Below are 19,935 nucleotides of genomic sequence, written 5' to 3'. Positions count from 1 at the left end.
AAAAAAAAAAAAATGAACTGGAGGGCTGGATAGAATTACCTAGAGGGCCAGACCCGGCCCCTGGGCCTCGACGTCGCCGGTGACGCTTAAACACAAAATCTTTAACACACGAGACGCTTTTCTCCTTCAGAATCTACTGGAATTACCGTTTTAATTTTCAAAAAGTTACAGTAAATCAAAGAACATGAACACTGGGGCTTTGGTGTTGAAGGGTTAAAAACATAAAGATTTATTACTAAAACCAAATTTCTTTGGTCTTGAAAATTGTTGTTTTAAATTAAACTAAGGCAGAAGTTTTTTCAAAGAAAACAATGAATTCTTACGATAAAAGCTTTCCAAAAAAGCAGTTTTTATGTCTCCTATAATTATAAAAAGGAAATGGATTTATGAACTGAGTAAACAATCTAAGTAATTATTTTCTTATTCTGAATCGTTTTCAGCTCTTGTGGGTAAAATCAATATTTAAAGGCATAATGGTGATTTGTGACACTATTGGTCAAAGTGACTGGTCTCTTATGCCTGTTGCTTCCCTTTACTCTGCAGGCTGGTCTGTGTCCATCCGTACTGTTGATGCATTGATTTTTTTCTACCTTATGAAAAATGTTGGCTGTCTTGAATGACCTCTGGGTTCCGCTGCACCTGTTCTTCTGTCTGAAATGTCATGTTTGAGTTTGCACAGAATCCCCTCTGTCTCACTCAGGGCTGTCCAGTCAGGAACACATCAGTCTCAGAAGCCCCCTCCCATCTCACCAGTGATTGGGTAAAAATATCTGCCCATCCCACTCTTCTGATCAAACTGGCTGAATCCTCAGCTGATTGGCCTACTGTAACCTTTTGCTTCCACTGTTTCACTGGTGACTTCACAGCTTCTCCTTGCTCTGGTTAGCTGGTTAGAGCTTAACGTGACTCAGCCATCGTCCTCTCTGCTGTCGTAGCTCTTGTAGAGAAACTCTGCCTTCCTTTCCCTCATGCTCATGTAGCAGAGCAATAACCTTCATGCTCTCTGCTCTCCTGACGGGACTCTGCCAATTGTTTGCATGAATCTGGTTGGCACATGGAAGCTGTCTAAATCTCTCCTTTTAAACCAACTTTTCCTTTTTCTTATCAACATTACCTTATTTGCATTTAAAGTCCCCCTATGACATATTTAAAAATCATTCCCAGTAGTGTTTTAATTATGATTATGAAGTTTTTAACCAAAATCCCACAACCTAAATGTCTTAAAAAGACATTTTTCATGTTGATCTGAAGCCTGTTTCCAAAATCACCTCTGAGGGGGCGTGGCTTTAGAAGCTCCGCCCCTGATCCCCCGTTGTCCTTGTGAAAATAATGAAAGCTAACATCAAAATGCTCTTTCATTGATTTACAATCCTTTCCAACTGCGGTCAAATGAGCCGCCGTTCACATTTCCGTGGTCACATCAAGAAGCTCCGTGGAGTCTGGTGGAGATTTTCCAGCGTTCTCAGTCCTGCTACCGTAATATTGGATGAAACTCACACCAAAAATCCAGTGATGCTGATTTGACCACAGAAATGTGAACGGCGGCTCATTTGACTGCAGTCAATGTGAAGATACCATCTTCTCTTCTCCAGAACCTGAACTAGACACTAGGAACAGATGAGGGTTTAGTGCATGTGCAGCAGAGCTGTTGATGGAAAGAAGATCATTCATTCAAACAGAGTCTGTCCAAGACTGTTTGATTGATTTAAAAGGAGAAATACTCGGAAATGGAAAAACAAAATGATTTCTTATTACATTTGTTCTTTTCAGAAGAAAAATGACACACAGACATTTAAAAACTCTAAAAACAGGATTTCTATCGGAGGGGGACTTTAAGGCATAGATTTGAACTTATTTTCATTATAAAATCAAATAGTGGATAAGTAAACTATTCAAAAGATTAGTATTAGGATGTTAGTTTTTACCCAAACAAGTGAATTGAGGTCCCATCTGTAGTTCCAAGTTGTATTCCTACTTGTTCTATAAAAAGCTACAGGCTTCTGAAAGCTGGCTCAGCTCTGAAAAGACTTTTTTCGTGTTGTGCTTTGAGAAAAAAAGAACAGCATCTCAGGTGTCTTCATTCAAGTCAGTTTGGTGCGTCACCTTAGTTGTTACATATCTTTTTTAAATACCTTTTTGACAATTCTTAGAGAGAACATTTAGCAACAACTCAATTTTTAGAAGCACCAAGAATTCAAAACGATTTAAATGATTTCTCATAAGAACTGAGGACTGCCATTGCCACTGAAATTGCCCAGTGCGTGACCACTATAGGTCTGCTAAACTTCTGCAGAAAACACTCGTTAGACGAAACTGTTAGCTTGAAATGTCATAAGTGAGAGCAGTAATGTATTTCAATCACAGTGAAAAAATACATGCAGCAAAAGTAGATAGAGTATGTCTCAACAAAGGTGCTTCACAAAAGTTTTCTGTAAAAAATTCATCTTATCACAAAAAAAGCTAAAATAATGTGTATACAGCAGTAATTCATTTGCAGTGAGTTATAATGTCAAATGTGTACATGGATTCAAATAAAATGGTTGATAGAACAGACTGGACAGACATGGCATCCTGTCTGTCAGACTACTAACTCAATTTCAATGATGCTTAAGCTTCCTAAAGTGAAGCTGAACTGAGCTTAAGAAGTACTTGATAATAATTTAATCACCATACTAGTGTTCTATGAAAGAAAGAAAAACATCCACGATGAAAGAATGATTGAAGGAGGAGACTCTGGTTATGAGCATGGACAACCAGGGGGTGAAGAATCTCAAAAGGAAAATATTCGTTTTGTGAGTCGCTTCAGATCTTGTGAATGGATTTTAGTTACAAAGTGTTTGGTATTTGTTGGAGGTGTTGTCTTGTCTTTGCTAGTTGGCTAGCTCAAACAATTTGTTCTAATCTTTGTAGGTCTTTGTCTTGATAAAGTCCTGGAGTTCACATGTCCATCTACAATCCTCGTCTTGAACTAAGTTACAACGGAGACGTTGCTCACAGAACACGTCTGTACCAGACCGTACCAGGGGGTTGTTGCCATCCCCAGCTGCACTCAAGAGAGTCTATTAGCATGAATTCCTTGGCAGAGTTATCGTGTTCTCTGGACAGAAGATGGGACTGTTGACTCCTTCTGTCAGCCCTCTGACTATGCCTTTGCAACCAACATCCATTCACACTTGCGGTCTATTTCAAGTCCTACAAACACTGTTTTTGACTTAAACTTTTATCGTTTCACACTTTTCCCAACATCCGCACTTCCTCACAACCCAACTTTACCATTGTGGAAACCTACAATGGTGCGGTGGAATAGTTTTACAAGTAGACTAAAAGTTTTATCGATGAGCGATACTGTGAATCTGTGGTGTCCTACACAATAGATTCACTAGTGTCAATAGATTTTGTAGATCAGACATCCTATGGTCATCAACCTTCATTGGTTAACATTCAAAAGAGAAATATTCTTTAAAAGCTTAAATGTTTTGAGGTGATTCAAACTCTTCACTATTAGCAATACTATAAACGTGTATATGCCCGATTTCTACGGTATATCTAAAATATAACTCTAGTTTAGTAATATGTGTAAAGGCCATTAACATGAATAGAGATGGAGATAACAAGGCTGTTACCTCGGGTTCCAGTGAAATGAAGTCAATTTAGTCGCCATTATATGGCTGTTTCCTGATTTTGCCATTTTGGGACCAGGCGGCGTTAGTAAGCAGTGATTGGTCTGAGAATATGTCAATCAACCTCTTTGAACATTTGAGGTGGGGCCAGTGGGCACCACATGCTCTTATGGAGGCATCTGATTGGTCAGTTTATAACTTGACTAGCTTGCGATAAAGAAAATATATCATGAAAAGGTTTAGCAAGAACATGTTAAAAAAAGACACCAGAGCAAGAATGGTTATTCTGACAGACAGAATGACTGAGTAAAAGCTGTTCAGTTTTTAATAGAAGTCTCTGGGATTTTGGCTTTCTGGGTCCAGCGGGTACTTCCTGTTTGGAACATGAGGGGGAAGGGGATACTCAGTCCAGTTCTCTCTATGTACTGTCTGTGGTTAGGGCTCTGGAGTTCAGGTCTATGCAGGACAGCAGTGAAGAGAAGAGCACTTGTTTTTTGTAAAACCCACATCAGTTTGTGGCTTGTGGATTGGCTCCAGTAATCTTCTACTGCTTTCCATAGTTCTTGATGAAGGTTCTGTTAAAGCTGTGAAAAACCAAGCATTCTAGGACTCACTGGTATATCACTGAGTCAACCACTTTCATGTGAACAATCAGCACGTCTACGCACTTTGACACATGTCATGACTCATCAAACCTCTGAGTTGTCTGATAAGAGCTTCAGTGAAGAACCAGAGCAGATTGTTGGGCGATAGTTTGACAGAGCAGCTTCTGTGGGCAGATCCTCTCAGATTAGGATTTTTTACCCTCCTGTTCCATCCTTTAGTAGGCTGGCTGGTCCTGTTTTATATGTTTTGTAATGTGTCTCCTCATTCTGCAGTTCCTGATTTTGGAACATTTGACCACTGTGTTTGGATGTTTAGTTCAAACAATAAGTGTTAACACCTTCACAGGTCTCACATCCTGTGTCTGTAAACTCTTTTGCTACGTTCACACCAAACAGCGTCCGCGTTGGCCGTCTCTATTTGGACGCACAATGAATTCGCTGCTAGACGCCTGTCCAAAAATTAGTTCATGAACTTGATGCCCATACCCATGTGGGAGGAGCTCCTACCAAATGATGATTACATGGAGCATTGACTTATATCTCATTTGCAATGCATGAAACCCAGATGATGTCGAGAGGTCAGGTTTATTTATTTTAAAGAGCTCTAGAAAAGCTTCAATGATCATATCTCCATCTCTGGGTTCATGAGATCATTCATTGACTCTCCCCTTACGATGAGCTTCACCATCTTCTGAACACAGTGCGAACACAGCTTTAGTTTGGATTTTTGTTGTGGAACACTCCAACAACTCAGTTCAGTTGTTTTCTGGATTGGATTTTGCTTGATGGATGGATGGATAGATGGATAGATGGATGGATGGATGGATGGATGGATGGATGGATGGATGGATGAATGGATGGATGGATGGATGGATGGATGTAGAGATGGATGGATGGATGGATGGATGTATAGATGGATGGATGGATGTATAGATGGATGGATGGATGGATAGATGGATGGATGGATAGATGGATGTATAGATGGATGGATGGATGTCAAACTCCAGTTTGCAGTCAGGTGTCCTGATACTCGTCAGTTTCAGTTTAGCACATGAAAGGCATCAGCCATGACATCTAACTATGGAAGAAATGACATCACAAATGAAACCTGTCAAATAAACTGCTGGAGTTTGTTTGTGACTCAACAGATCTGTGAGGTTAAAATGTGTTTTGTGGATTTAGTGCAGTGTAGCCAGCCGCAAAAAAAAAAATCACTTCCGCCCAAAATCATTGGCCGGAAGTCCTCAACCGTAAACCCCGTTTTCAGCTTTTTTCTCCTTGACACTCTGTCCCAGAGAAAAAAATTGCAATTTGTCATCCTTTTCTCCGGAGGTAAACGGGTGTAGTTATACAAATCGGAACACTTGTTAATATTGACTTGAAAAAAAATACAACGATCAAAGTTTCTGTCCATTTGAAGCCCATCTTACAGACTAAACTCTTAGACAGTTACAGCTTATTCAAATTTAAAAGCTGATACTTCTGAAAAGTTTTAAAAAATTTTTAAAGGTTTTCCTAAAGTTCTGAATTTTCTGCTTCTGGCTACAGATCGTTTCTGGCGCCATGTTGCATGTGACCAGAGGTCCCTCATGTGTTCAGACTCCAGTTAAGCTTACAGCAGGATCTGCATCATGCAGAGCATTATTGTTCTTGTCCCATTGCAGAGCGTTATCCCACCCTAAAACTGAGCAGTGATATATTTCAGAAATGAAAACACATGTTCAATTTAAACTACAAACTGTGTTTTTTTTCTTAAGCCTTTGTCAGAACTGTCCTTACAGGTTGATACAGGCTGGCAAAGGTTGGGCAAACCTGCATGGGGCACGCATGTGACCCTCACCAAATGTCAAGGTCGTGGACAGCTTGGAGAGTCCATAGAGCAAAATGTTCATGGACTTTTTTTCTTTGGGCTTGATGCAAGCATCTGATCGTAGTGAACACTTACACAACACCTAAGCGAGAGTGAAGTAAGTGAGACGCAGGTGTGTTGTATCTAGATTTCTTTTTTTTAACCCTCCACGAATCCTGCATACTGCTCAAAGAGCCCATTAGTGCTGTTCACATGATACATGCACACTCCTTGTTTGCAGCCTCCCAGCCAGCAAGGCTATGTGGGCCCATACGGTTCAAAGGTGGGCAGAGAATGTGTGCCCCAATTGGGTTTGTCCAAAGTTTCTGTGGTGGCCCCACCTGTGTTTGCCCACTTTGACCTAAGTGGGGACTCAGTGGGTTAGCTCGCAATGCTATCCAGCAGCCTGGTGGACAGTGGAGCATGCTACAGCATAGCTCGCTAGCTCGCTGTAGAAGAGTTTGCCAGCTCAATACAATGGAGCTTGCTACCTTACTACAGAAGAGCTCACTAGCTCACTGTGCTGTCCACTGGGTGGCTGGCTAACATAGCAGGCTAACCCACTGAGTGCCCACTTAAGTCAATGCGGACAAACCCATTCGGGGCCCACAGTTTCTGCCCACTTTTAAACCACATGGGACCCACTTGGCCTTGCTGGCATGGCTGACTGTTAGAAATGAAGAAATTAGACAGAGTGCAGTTTGCTTGGACATCCTATGGACACTAATGTTAACATGCACGCGCTGTGTGTGCATCACTGAGGACTAGAGTGTGGCATAAATACATCACACGAAAGCATCACCCGTACATCTTGAGTGTGTGTAACTCACGTTATCCTCATCAATACTTGGCAATACACTTACCACACAGCAATAGTATGTTCCACTTTCACGACGTCTCTTAAGGTCTCTTGAGGTGATCATATATGAGCCTCCAGAGAACTGTAAGACCCACCTGCTCCCCCTTAAGATGCGGCTGCTCCTCTCTACGACCCTCTACAGGCCTAGACAACCCAAAAACCTGCAGTACCTGTACAGGTCATCTTCCAGCACTGATTCATGTGGCTATGACTTTAAGCAGTGAAAGGATTCTAGCATGTGAGTCTATAAGTTCTTGGAGAAAACTAATAAATGTTTGACCTTTCTGTTTAAAAGATTTTTATCATTTTATTTTTAATCTTGCGTTTCATTTGTTCTCCTGTAATGTGATGGAGGTCTCTGTTAGACTGAAGTATTACCTTGTGTTATGTGAGTTTGATCTTTATTTCCAAAGCTCAATGCATTTCCTGCTGCCTGTTCCCTTCTGAAGTTTGAAAAATGGTGCAGAACCGAAAGTGTTGATGGCTTTTTAATATCACCGCCTGCAGCGTACATTAAACAGCTGTCTTGCCCTTTTACCTGAAATTTAATTTTCTTCCATGATGTGATTTTTAATCTGGCTTTCCAGAGGCTACTAAAATCGATTCTTTCAGCAGCTCTGCTTTCACCACTGTTTTACAGAAGGTCGTATAAAATTTCATTAGATTGTTTTTGCTTTTAAATATCTTTCCTTCACCAAAGTTTATTTATTTATTGGTTTTCTCTGTGTTTCAGAAGCAGCGTTTACACGCTTTGAAGTGTTGCAAGAACGTCTTTGCTGTTTTGTCTGCCGGAATTACTATACACATACATGAAGATAGGCAGACAGGCAAAGATATTTTAATCATAGATATAGAAACATTTACATATTTTCATGTCAGAAAGGACAAAACATAATATATGGTCATTTTGGAGATTTTACTTAACCCCATACAAGCATTCATATCATTTTTGACACACACATTCTGAGAACCTTATCTCATTAGCATAATCAAAACTCAAACACTCTTTGTAAATAACTGATCTGCCCTGCAGTTTATCATCATTCCACTAGAGGCAGTAGAATGGCTTTTCCCTCTCATTTTGAAATTAAATCTCAAAAACCATTTTGGCAGGAAAAGTTTTGCTAATTTTCACAACTTCATGGTTAGAATATCTCATTTTATTTTAAAGTATTAAAAGAATACATAATTTTTAACATTCTTTGTGATACAGTTACACCATGTTTAACCTGAGAACTCTTTCACTATAAAAAGTTACACATTCACTTTTGTCTGGTCACTTTTAACTGATTGAATATACTCAATAAAAAGTATTTGTCATGAAAAATAGTTCAAAGTATGACAACACATGATAAATTAGAGTAGCTTTTTATTTTTCAACTGTGGTTTTTGTAACAAAATGAAAAATAAAAACATAGGAAGATCCCCAAAACATGCTTGATATTACTGAAAAAATAAGAATTTAAAAAGAAAAAAAATCCTAAAAAAAAGATACTGGAGACTTGGTCTTTGGTCCACCCATTCTTGGGACATGTGAGACTTTACCCAGGCAGAAAAATGCAACATATTGAAAATCCTATGAGTACTTTAGCACGGGTGAAAATCACCCATTGATAGTACACTAGGTTAAGTTGCTTGGATCAAATGTGGGTGCATAAGGGGCTTTTCCCCTGAACGCTCCTGTCAATATTTTTGCATCTTAAACTAACATTGCTGTGAGCTAAATCTTACCAAATCACCAGTGTTTCACAAATAACATTTTCTATATCTCATTTAAGAAATGACATAGCAAATGTGTCCTGTAGATTTCATCAAAGGATTTAAAAATATCATTATTTAAAGGAGGGGTGTCAAACTCAATCGCACAGGGGGCATAAATCCAAAACATACATTTAAAAAAAAAGTTTTAAAGTCCCATTTAAAGAGGTCAACAGTTTGGTGTTTGGTTACCTTTTAAATAAAATAAATGTTTTTCTGTCAATTCTTTGAGGTAGTGGACTTTACATGGTTGATTGATCATTTCCTCATCATGTCTTCTTTTTATTCTGCGTGTTGTTAGTAGTTTGGAATCCTTTTTGACAGTGTAGATGGTTCTATGCTTTCAGTCGGAGCACTGATTGAATGTTTGGATGCTGTGATACAGAACAGACATGATATGACAGCTCATCCAAACTATCACAACTCTCACAAGCAGTTTTAGTGAACAAACAAACTTTGATTTGGTTTGTTTGTTTGTTTCCTTCTAATATTTTAGGGCTGTTTAGTAGTTTGTTTGTTTTTTCTCATTTAAATTAAAAATTTTAAAAGATTGTTTTGTAATATTTTATCCTAATTTTTAGCGTTCAATTGTTCAGACTGTGCCTTATCAGGTTGCCAGTCATGATAATATGTGTTTAAATGCAATTAAAACCTTGTAACTCAATAGTAATTACATAGTCAAGCACTTTTTTTTTTATTTGATTAAAATAAATATGATTTGTCTATAAAAATTAAATACAAAATGTTACCCTGCATAACAAACTAAAGGGATTTTTTTTCTACGAAAGCTTTGTTTCATACATTTTGGATCACTTCACCTTTTCTATGACTATGCATGCATACCATAGCTTTAAAGGATAGCCAGCATTTCTATTTTCTCAGTCATTTCGTTTGTCTGCTTTTCAGACTAAGTGACGTTGGCACTGCTCTTCATAAGCTTTCAGACCACGAAACGTGACCAGCAGCACCGTTAACCATTTTGTCTGGTGTGACTCGCATCGACTTGGATGTGACATGCGCCTTGTCCTTAGTCTTCTCAACAATCAGCGAGTGCTGCCATTGTCCCCTCCCGGCTGGAGCAGCTCCCCCACTCTAAATCAACAAGCTCACTTATCTAGCAGTAAAGTGCTGCTGTCCTCAGTGTGTTGAAGGAGTCTCATGATGGACGCTGATGCCTCAGCTGCCGTCTGCGCTTCTCTTCAGAGAACCTGCACAGACTTACATCCCATTTCTAGTTTGTAGATTAGCCAGCGATGCTATAGTTTGTTTGTTTGTTCTTGTGTAGACAAACTGGAGCTTCTTCCGATCCAGTTGGCGTTGGAATCTTTGCCAGGGGAAAAAAGATCAATCTGAGTAGGTGCAGATCTTACTTTTCATTAGCCTGAGATGTTTGTTGTCATTTGCTCGCACACTTCTACTATCAGGGAAATTTGAAGAAAACGTGAAACGAACCGACCTCGACGTCCTTGGACAGTGCGGCTTGACTGCTCCTCCTCCCAAAGAGGACCTCAGACTCACCTGGTTCGATGAACCACACTCACTGAACGTCTTCTTTTGAACGAGGCAGCTTGAGCCTCCATGCTCCTCTGGTCAGGCACATTCAGACATTAGCATGTGAAGTCATCTTTGGTTTGGTTAAGGAGCAGATCTTTGGTTGGGTCAGTCACTGAGGAGTCTATGTTCTTTCATAAAAGCTGTTACCTGTGAATAGAAACGTCCCAAACCAGCTGTGATCTGGCCCCGCCCCCTGCCCTATAAGCCACAAACAGGACAGCAAACGCCACACGTTCAGCCCTGAGAGAGACTGAGCGAGAACACTGTGACCCTCTGTGTGTGTGAGACAGGCTCAGGTGCGTGAGACTGTCTAGTGTGAGTGTGTGTGCTGGTGCTTTTGTATCTGTTTGTGTGTTACAGCGTGTTGATTTGACTTTGCAGTCAGATGACAGTCCCACTGTACAATATGACGCTCAAATGTGCCAAGTGCGGAGTTATCTCTTCGGCTGACGTTTCCACCACAGCTACCAGTAACGCCATGTTAGTCCCGCTAATTATTTTACCTTCACTTTTCTTGCTTCTGTTCTCTCCTCTGCTGTATGCCTCCCTCCTTCCACACTCGACCCGTTCTCTGTCCTTCCTCCCTCTGTCATTTTCCCTCTGATGAGCTGACAGTCAGGACTTTGCTCTGAAATAATGTCTTTGTAAGTGTATAAAGGCCAGAAATGTCCTCATTTCCTCTGAGTTTGACCACCTATGAAAAGAGGCAGACACCATTTACACTTTTACTAATAACATGATAGGACCCGATGGATCTGTGAAGGCTGCACCGAGTCAGATGAAACACATGCAGACAACATTTGTTTTTGTCTGTTTGTTTTGTCTCTAAATATGATGACTTATGTGTCTGGTGTTTAGGAAATGAAAAAGATTTTCAGATATCCCTGTTTCCACAGAGTGTTGTAATATTAGGGTGTAACGAATCACAAATCTCTCGGTTCAGATTGTGTCACGGTTGTAGGGTCACGATTCGGATCATTTTTTGGATCAATATAAAGTTAAAAAAAAACTGGAAAAAACAAGACAATAAAAGCCTGAAATTACTTTTTTTTTTTTTAAAGATTTAAAACATATTTGAGAAAACGTATATAGTACTTCAAAGCATAATTATAGAATCACACATCTTTGAACTTTGAACATAAACAAAAATGTAAAATCATGTAGTTTCTGGTTACATTTACATGTCTGGAGACCAAATCTACAAAAACTGAGAGAAAAGAATGAGGAATATGCTACCCCCCACACACACACACACACACCAATGTTTAATTAAATCTTAAATGAATGAAGTTAAAAAACTTTCAATATTTTTTGGTATTAATTGTAGTATTGACACTAACTGTGGGACCATTTATATATTTCAAATAATAATTATCCGTAGTACATGTGCAGGTGAGGCGCTTCCATGCCCCCTTTTTTAAGCCATTTTTGACCCTTTTGGCTTGCCGTACTACCTTCCCCTGCCTGCACGTCCCTGTAAAGGAGCAGCAGCTGCAGGGCAGCCGATGCTTTTATTCAGCTTTCCAAAATAAATAAACCTAATCTCTCAGTATCTGCATCCTCCAAGACGAGTTCCAGAAAAGTTTTTGACAGAAGCTCGTCCCACACAGAGCGGGAGCTTCAGGTTAACAGACTTTTGGATAACCGTCAAAGAGCAACTCTGACGCATGTTAAAACAAAGATGGTGAATGCATGAATTTGACCCTACTTGCATTCAGTGTGGTCAAACGATTGTTTTAATAATGGGCGGCGCGAGGTACACAGCGGCTGCAGGGAGGGGGATCCGCGGTATGCACAGTATGCACAGTCAAATAGTTATAGATCTTTTTTTATGTTTTTCTGGAAATCATTTGGCAAAGAAAAGTATCACAGTGAAAGAAATCTGAAAGTTTTAGAATAAAATCTTTTAACTGATTTCATCCAATGCCAAGCAGCTTTTTAATTGATAGAATTGACCGTAGATTAAAATATGGACGACAGACAGATAGCCTGTGACGTCCCCCGAAGGATTCTGTGCAGTCAAAACAAAGGCTAAAGTGGGACAATGACTGTCGTTTTCCTTAACAACCTTCTAAAAAATGCTAATAAGGCAGGCCGAATTACAGTAAGGATAGCTCCAGCTCTGATCAAATCCAAACAAAAACACAATCCTCCCCTTTTCTAACTATGAACTGTACATAAATTTATTTGGGTGACTTTCCAGTATCAATGATCTGGATAGGGCCTGTGTGGTACTGTCAGCCTTGTCTTTTGGCTAAACCAAGCTGCAGGAGTGAGATGAGGAGTGAACAACTGTTTGGAAGGACGCCGTTTTCTGTCAGAGTTTGAAGAAAGAATCTCAGACTGCAGGAGTGAGATGATCTGGCCTGTCCAGCACTCCAAATCTGTTTCGTTGGGTTCAAATTTTCGCCAGATGCCGAAGCTGAGTTGAGGCGTTTTTTGTGAAGTTGGGGCTATTATTGCCCTAATTTATAATAAATAGTTGATTACGAGTCAACCTACATGAGTTTGGAGTTTCAAAAGGTCGGCAGCAGAGCCTGTGGCTGCAGCTGGACCAAAGCCAATGGGAGACATCTGCGGTGGCTGGACCACTTCGGCGTCGTACCTGAGCTGTAACGGTTGCAGTTCAAGCACGAGGTCAGGTTTTGTAACAAATCCAGACAGCAGAGCGACCAAACCTTCAACCTGTTGGAAAAAAAAAAAAAAAACCCAATGCTGGGCTGAATATGGAATATGGACTGGAATATTCTCTTTTGGTGGAGGCAGTGTGATGATATGGGACAGTTTTAACCCTCTAACAGCAGAGCTTCAGTGTTTATGTTCTTTGATTTACTGTGATTTTTAAGTTGTAAACACAATAATTCCAGTAGATTCTAAAGAAGAAAAGCGGCTCGTCGAGCCGCTTTTCTTCTTTAGAATCTACTGGAATGATCGTGTTAACGGTTGAAAAGTTACAGTATGTTAAAAATGTTGTGTTTAAAGGTGCGTTCACACTGAACCCGATTCGCGCGGTGGAGGTGACCAGTTTCAATGTTAAGTCAGTGGAACAGTGAGGTGAACGGAAGTCCTGCGGTTTGAGTGACGGGCACGAATTGGGCAGTGTGGCCAAAATTATGAAGTTTGACAGGTCGCCGCATCACATCTACCAATCAGGAACTCAACTTTGGGCACATGACCGTTTTTAGTGACTCGATCAGCGGGTAGAATACTTATCCAAAGCGAGCGTTTTCGTCCTGAATTTTCATCTATTCCATTAACTCATTGGAGCCGCGGGATTGCAGAGCTCCTCCAGCTACTTTGGGGTGAAGGCGGTATACACTCTGGACAGATCGCTGGCTTTCACTCCCACAGCAGAGTTTACTCACTCGACATGCCAGCAGACAGAGAGCCGCTGTGGGGTCCGGAGGTTACCGGCTCGGACTTCCTTGAGACATAAAAAAAAAGGAAAAATATCCCCTCATTTTTTTTTTTCCCCTTGGGTTAATACTAGACAGTGAGCCTTCAAGCTCAGCCACAGAGACACAGAAACACAGTGGAAGCGGCTGTCATACAGACACAGGCCCCTGTACTGGGAAAATGTTTTGATAATCATATAAACCCAAACATGGAGACATGATTACTGATGTTTTTGTAGAACTCTTCATAATAAATAAACCTGATTTCTCAACATCATCTGTATCTTCATACATTCTAAGTGAGATATCCACAGACACCGTTCCTTATAGCGAGCATCCTAAAACATTAGCTGTAGCTCCTCCCACATGTGGCCACAGCGTCAAGCTCAGGAACATATTTTTGACCGGTGACAAGCAGCAAATTTGTCGAGTGACAAAAGAGAGGCGGGGAACGCAAAATTTGTCGCGTGTGAACGCACCCTAAGCGTCACCAGCGAAGCTCAGGTGTTAAAGGGTTAACCATGTTGTAATGCCTGACAGATAAGGCGAACACTGTAGCTAAGCTAGCACTAAGTATTGTGTTGCCATGGTACACAGCATTCAGCTGATGATGTGAAAATGCTTAATAATGATTCCATGCTCGTTTGCTGCCAAGTGTGATTCACGCTGCAGCGTATAGAAGCCAGACTGTAACATGTAATTCTCTGTTTGAATTATTACTGATTTGTTTTAATAAGTAGAACTAATCCATCTTCGAATCAGCCAAAAACCTGTAGAGTGCAGAGCTAAATGTGTCTCCCTGAGATCAGGTTTACTGTGTGGAACTGAACACAGACAAATGTGGGACCTCCAGAAAACTCAAAGATTTTCAGTGGTACACATCATCCAGTTTCACAACATGACCAATTTAAGCCATTTTAGCACTTTAGCTAATTATAATTAATAAAATTAATATCCATTAATAACAACTGAATTATTCTATTTTTCATCTATTGGAAATGAAAAATAAAACAACAATTATTTTAGGATATAGGTTGTTCATCTTTTTTTTAATCTAGTAGATTTAACCCACAGGGGGCACTATCCAGTGCTTTTGTGTGCCAGTCCCAGGTTCAGGTAAATGTGGAGCGTTGGGTCAGGAAGGGCATCAGACATGTAACAAAAAATCAATAATGAACTGAACTTTCATCCTGGATTAGTTATCAGGGGATGTAGACAGACGGCAGAGGATGGTGGTGCGAGGATGACTCTGGTGGTGAAGAAGATGAAGATGAAGATGATCAAGAGGTGGAAGTTGGAAAAGGAAGAGTGCTGTGTGGCTTTTAAGAAGAGATGAAGCAAGAGATCAGGAGCTTCTTCCAGATAAATGGACAGCTACAACTATGATCAGAGAGGTGGGGGAAGGAACCTGATGGTTCTGCTGAATGAAGATCAGATCAGGAGATTGGCGGTGGAAGGAAGAAGTTCAGGACTGCGGTCCAAGGAAAAGGGTTATGAAAGAGTGGCAGGTTAGGATGATGAAGGATAGAGATGGAAATGTGTTGACAGGTCTGATGAAAAGACAAAAGGGGAACTTTGGTGAACTGATGGATGATGAATTTGTTAGAGAGCACAAATCCCAAGAGGTGACTGTTGTGGAACAGGAAGTAACAAAAATCAGTGAGGAAGACAACAAGATGATGAAGAGGCAAAAGGCAGTTGGTTCAATTTCATCCCCGTGAAGGTATGGAAGAGTTTGGGGAGGGGGTGGCAGAAGAGTTTCTGACCGTCTAAGGTGCATTCACAACGAACGCGATTCGCGCAGCGGCCAGATTCAATATTAAGTCAATGGAACAGACTGAGGTGATCTGAAGTCCCATTTGAGCGATGAGCACACCGCCGAGGTGCCTGTCCTGCATTAGTCCAAGGAGAGAAAAATAATAATAATAGTAATAATGTCTCGATGCAAATAAGAAAACATCACAATAGTGATGAGGAGAACTTCTTCTTCTGCGTTTCTATCCTACAGCGTCCTCTAGAGGTTGTTAGTGGGAAACAAAAGGAAATTGGTTGTTGGTGCGGAAAATAACAAATATATGAACCTATTTATGTTTAAAAAGAAAATCACAAATAATTTGCTCCCGAGTATGAGTTGCAGCCCTGGCCAATCTATTAAAAAAAACAGACTTTTTTGGGAAATACGGTAATAATGTTCAAACGTACATAGTAAAATCAGAAGCTCTGTTGTCATTCTTTAGTTGGTGAAGCTGAACTCTGGTGTGTCTGCAGTTAGTGATTCCTTGACATCGAAGGATGGTGGGGGTGGGGTATAGAAAATAGTCCCCATAGGACACGTGTCAAAGTCAAGGCCCGGGCATTTTCTAAAATCTTTTATGCTATTTTAGAGTTTAGCTAATATTTCAGCTACATGCTAGGTATTTTGACTAATTAAGGATTTGTTTTTTGTTAGTTTTTTGGGTTGTTCTGAACCAAGGCTAATATTTGCACGCTACCTGTTTTAGATAATTTAGGCTGTTTTTTCTGGGTTTTTTAGGCTAATTTGAAGTTTAGCTATTTTTTCAGCTGCATGCTAGCTGTTTTGGCTAACCTAGGTTTTTTTGTTTTGTTTTTTTTAGACTAATTTGGCATTTGGCTAATATTTTATCTGGCTATCAGCTTCAGCGTTTTTAACTATCAATTTCAGAATCTTCAGCTATCAGCACTAGCATCTTCAACGGCCAAATTCAGCTTACAGCATTCACACTAGCATTATCACAGGTAATACTTCATATGTAGTTCATAATTATGTTAAAAAGTTCGGGTCGGCCCGCGACCTAAGGTGTGTTTTGGATTTGGGCCCCTTGTGTGATTGAGTTGACACTCCTGTCCTAGGGGGTGTGTCATATGTGGAGAAGACCGTCACATACCTCACTGTGTGAATATTGGGACGCATTCCCTTTTTAGTTCTAAAAACCCTTTTCAACACTCACGACGAAATAAAACATCTGGCAGTAAGCAAAGGCTACATAACTTCTCTTTGTGATGTGTGTCGTAGAACTGCATCATGGGTTTTCCTGTTTTCCAAAATTGACATAAGTTTGCTCATTTCAACGTATGACTATGTTACTTAGGAGAATGATTTTGGCAGAATGTTATACATGAGGATCTTTTACATCAGTAGTTGAAGCTGATTTAGTGTAACTTTTTAACCATTTACATGACGAGCCACTTTTCTCCTGAATCTGCGGGAATTATCGTGATCATGGTAACAATTAAAAAGTTACAGTATGTTAATAATCAGGTGTTAGGGGGTTAATGTGCTCATTTGAATTACTGATAGGCAGACTGGTCTTCTTTAGACTCTCTCTGTCCGTCCTCCTGTCTTCAGCCTCTTCTGTTTGTCTGCCTCCTTTGATTTATTATTTCACCCCTCTGCCCCCTCCCCTCCCTCTTTCCTGCGCCACCTAGATCCTCTGTGCTGACTAAACCATCTTAAATGCATACATACATGCATGCATGTAATATATGTGAGATCTCAGCATATATATCTGCAGATAATGGATGCATGTTTTTTGTTTGTGTTAGTGACAGAATTTTTTTCTTGTGATGCAGTTCTGCATGTGCAGACTACAAATGTTGACAGTATGCTAATGATAAAGGGCAGCAGCAGAAGATCACTTGACATCTTAGTTACAGTAACAATAAAGTAATATTATTTGAAGATAATTCATAGAAGTGTGTAAAACCAGATAGTGAAGGACAGATCTAAAGATTATGAATGTATTCTATTAAACAAGACCAAAACCGTGAGAGTACTGACTGTGCTCCACTGCTGTCCTGCAGGGCGTCGCTGTGGAGCTCTTGTGTGGTTCTGCCGCTCTTGGCTCTCACATGGATGTCAGCCGTCCTGGCCATCACCGACAGACGCTCGGCGCTCTTCCAGATCCTGTTCGCCGTCTTTGACTCGCTCGAAGGCTTTGTCATTGTCATGGTTCACTGCATCCTGCGCAGAGAGGTACCCCACCACTTCATCACCACGGTGTGGACACACTGGGAACGGTGGTCATGTACGGTGGCTGTGGAAGGTCACAGGTTGCGTCACATGTGCATGTCTGCAACATAAAGGATAACTAAACCCTAAATCGACCTTTCTTGTCTGTTGACCTCAATTAATGGCGTTTTAAAAGTGCTGTCTGTTGGTCATTGCTACATTTTTGACAAATTAAAATAAACTTGCTTAATCCTTGAAAAGAAAGTCAAAATCCGTCTGTGGGTGAAAATTAAACCAGGTTGACCAATCAGGGACTGGGATTTGCTAGTGACGTGTGGATGACGTCCCCTTTAATTCACGGAAGTACCAACCATTTAAAATTGATCATGAATTATAAATGAATAACAGTGGTTTGTGCCAAACTGGAACTGTGTGATACAAAGTCTTTCAATATCGGAACAGAGCTGTGAAGGAAAACGTCTGGGGCAAGAGTTACCAGATTTGCACCGTTTCCACATTTCACTCCAAACCTCAACTGTAGATGGAAGACACTCACTGGTAAAAGATAGAAAAATAAAAATGAAGACAAATCCCCTCCCTGCTCACCCAGGGTGACCTCTTATGCTGAAAGTGTGTTTAAGAATGCACATTTAGACAAAGCTTTAGACTGAACGCAGTTTCTTCATCTCCAGACCAAAATCCACTTTGGAGTTTGTTCTAAAAAACAAACTGTATGTTGTCCCTATTAGAATTCACAGACTGATGTTTTCTGGCGTTTGTTTCAGGTTCAAGAGGCAGTGAAGTGTCGCGTGGTCGACCGGCATGAAGACACTAACGGCGATTCAGGAGGGTCTTTTCAAAACGGCCATGCTCAGCTCATGGTGGGCTCAGCGGCAACTTTGATCTAGGAAAACGTTCTCAGTAAGAATTCTCTGTTAACGTGCACGTCTTCTGTCCTCAGACTGACTTCGAGAAGGACGTGGACATGGCTTGCAGATCAGGTAAGCTCCAGGCTGAGTGCTTTCCATTGGCGTGTGTTTCTTCTGTTGGCGCTGGAGGATGCTGCTGACTCTGTTTTATGTGTGGGTTTGCTTTTTGCATTAACTTGCTCACAGCCGCTGGAGTAAATGTGGAGCCCCCCCTCCCCAACTCACCAACATCTGCTTGTCAAAGAGCTGTTTGACAAGAAATGCAGCTTGACTGCTGCATAATTGAATTTTGCCGTGCTGACAGGAAAGGGACAGACATGTGCTGAGTAGGTATAGGAGACAAAAATGGCCGCCTGAGCCAGGAACATATTGCTGCTGTATAATGAAGTCCCTCCTGACTGCGGTACATCAGATACTGGGCCTGGAATGAAATCTCATGGGAGTTCAAATCATTTTAGCTCCTAAGACAGAAATAACAAAAAAACTTTGAAAACATAAGACGCCAGATGGAGAAATGACAGAAAATAAAGTTTTCAGGTAATTTATTTGATTTATTTTTCCATGATGGTTTCGTTTCGTTTTTCACATCTGTCAAACAGGAATATATCAAATGCTGATATAGCTCCCAAAACATAACGCTTCAGGTGAACCTGAGCAGAAACTCTCAGAGCTGCACTCTGGTTGAGGCACATTAAACCGGTTTCTCCCAGGTTCTGTTCTCTAAAAAGACCGTCCACCTTTTTTTAGTGCTCCTCTGCTTAAACACACCTGATTCAGGTCATCATCAACCTTAAACAGAGGCCTTAAAATGCATCAGGTGAGTTGGAGTCTAAAAGGATTCTTTTGGTTTGACTGTATGATGGGAAGTGTGGCACAGAGCTAGCTGAGGGCAACAATAAACACAAAAAAGCAAATTAACAAGAAGACCAAGATGACCAAAGAAGACCACATTAGTCACTAGATGTTCTTAAAGGGGCCATTCCATGCTTTTAAGTCTTTCAGAGTAAACTATGTACATACATATGTGATCATATATTACCTTTGGAACGCTAAAAAACAAGTTATTTATGACTTATTAGTTATTTTTGTGAACTCTTATCATACCCGGAAGTAAAACACCTCAATCTTTCGGTCTTTGAGGGCGCCGCCCATTTCTTGACGTCATCAAGAAATGGAGCTGCAACAGCAACAGAGCTGTCCTCCTCAGCATGTCACCCACCAAAAAAACATCCATTTTGGAAAAAAAATATTGAGGTACATATTGTGTAGCCTGGGTGTTTATCCCAAAAAAATGGCACAGACAGAATGGTGATGCTAATGGGTTCATTTTGCAGTGAAATTATGCAGACACCAGATGATCATTTCAGGATTTACTGAAATAATGAGAACTTTGTTC

General features: G+C 40.6%; 1 protein-coding gene across 1 annotated transcript in view; it reads left to right on the top strand.

Moving 5' to 3' along the window:
- Positions 1 to 19,935, top strand: part of adgrb1a (adhesion G protein-coupled receptor B1a) — a 112,329-nt gene that overhangs the window by 74,064 nt on the left and 18,330 nt on the right. Inside the window, exons 24-27 of the mRNA XM_024268040.1 lie at positions 701 to 760; positions 17,463 to 17,634; positions 18,396 to 18,491; positions 18,572 to 18,611. Of these exons, the coding sequence (XP_024123808.1) occupies positions 701 to 760; positions 17,463 to 17,634; positions 18,396 to 18,491; positions 18,572 to 18,611 (368 nt within the window). The remainder of the gene's footprint in view (positions 1 to 700; positions 761 to 17,462; positions 17,635 to 18,395; positions 18,492 to 18,571; positions 18,612 to 19,935) is intronic.

Source organism: Oryzias melastigma, linkage group LG16 (assembly GCF_002922805.2).
Source record: "Oryzias melastigma strain HK-1 linkage group LG16, ASM292280v2, whole genome shotgun sequence".
In the NCBI taxonomy this organism is placed as follows: Eukaryota; Metazoa; Chordata; class Actinopteri; order Beloniformes; family Adrianichthyidae; genus Oryzias; species Oryzias melastigma.
The sequence above is the reverse complement of the archived record's forward strand: the minus strand, read 5'-3'. Positions and strand labels throughout refer to the sequence as shown.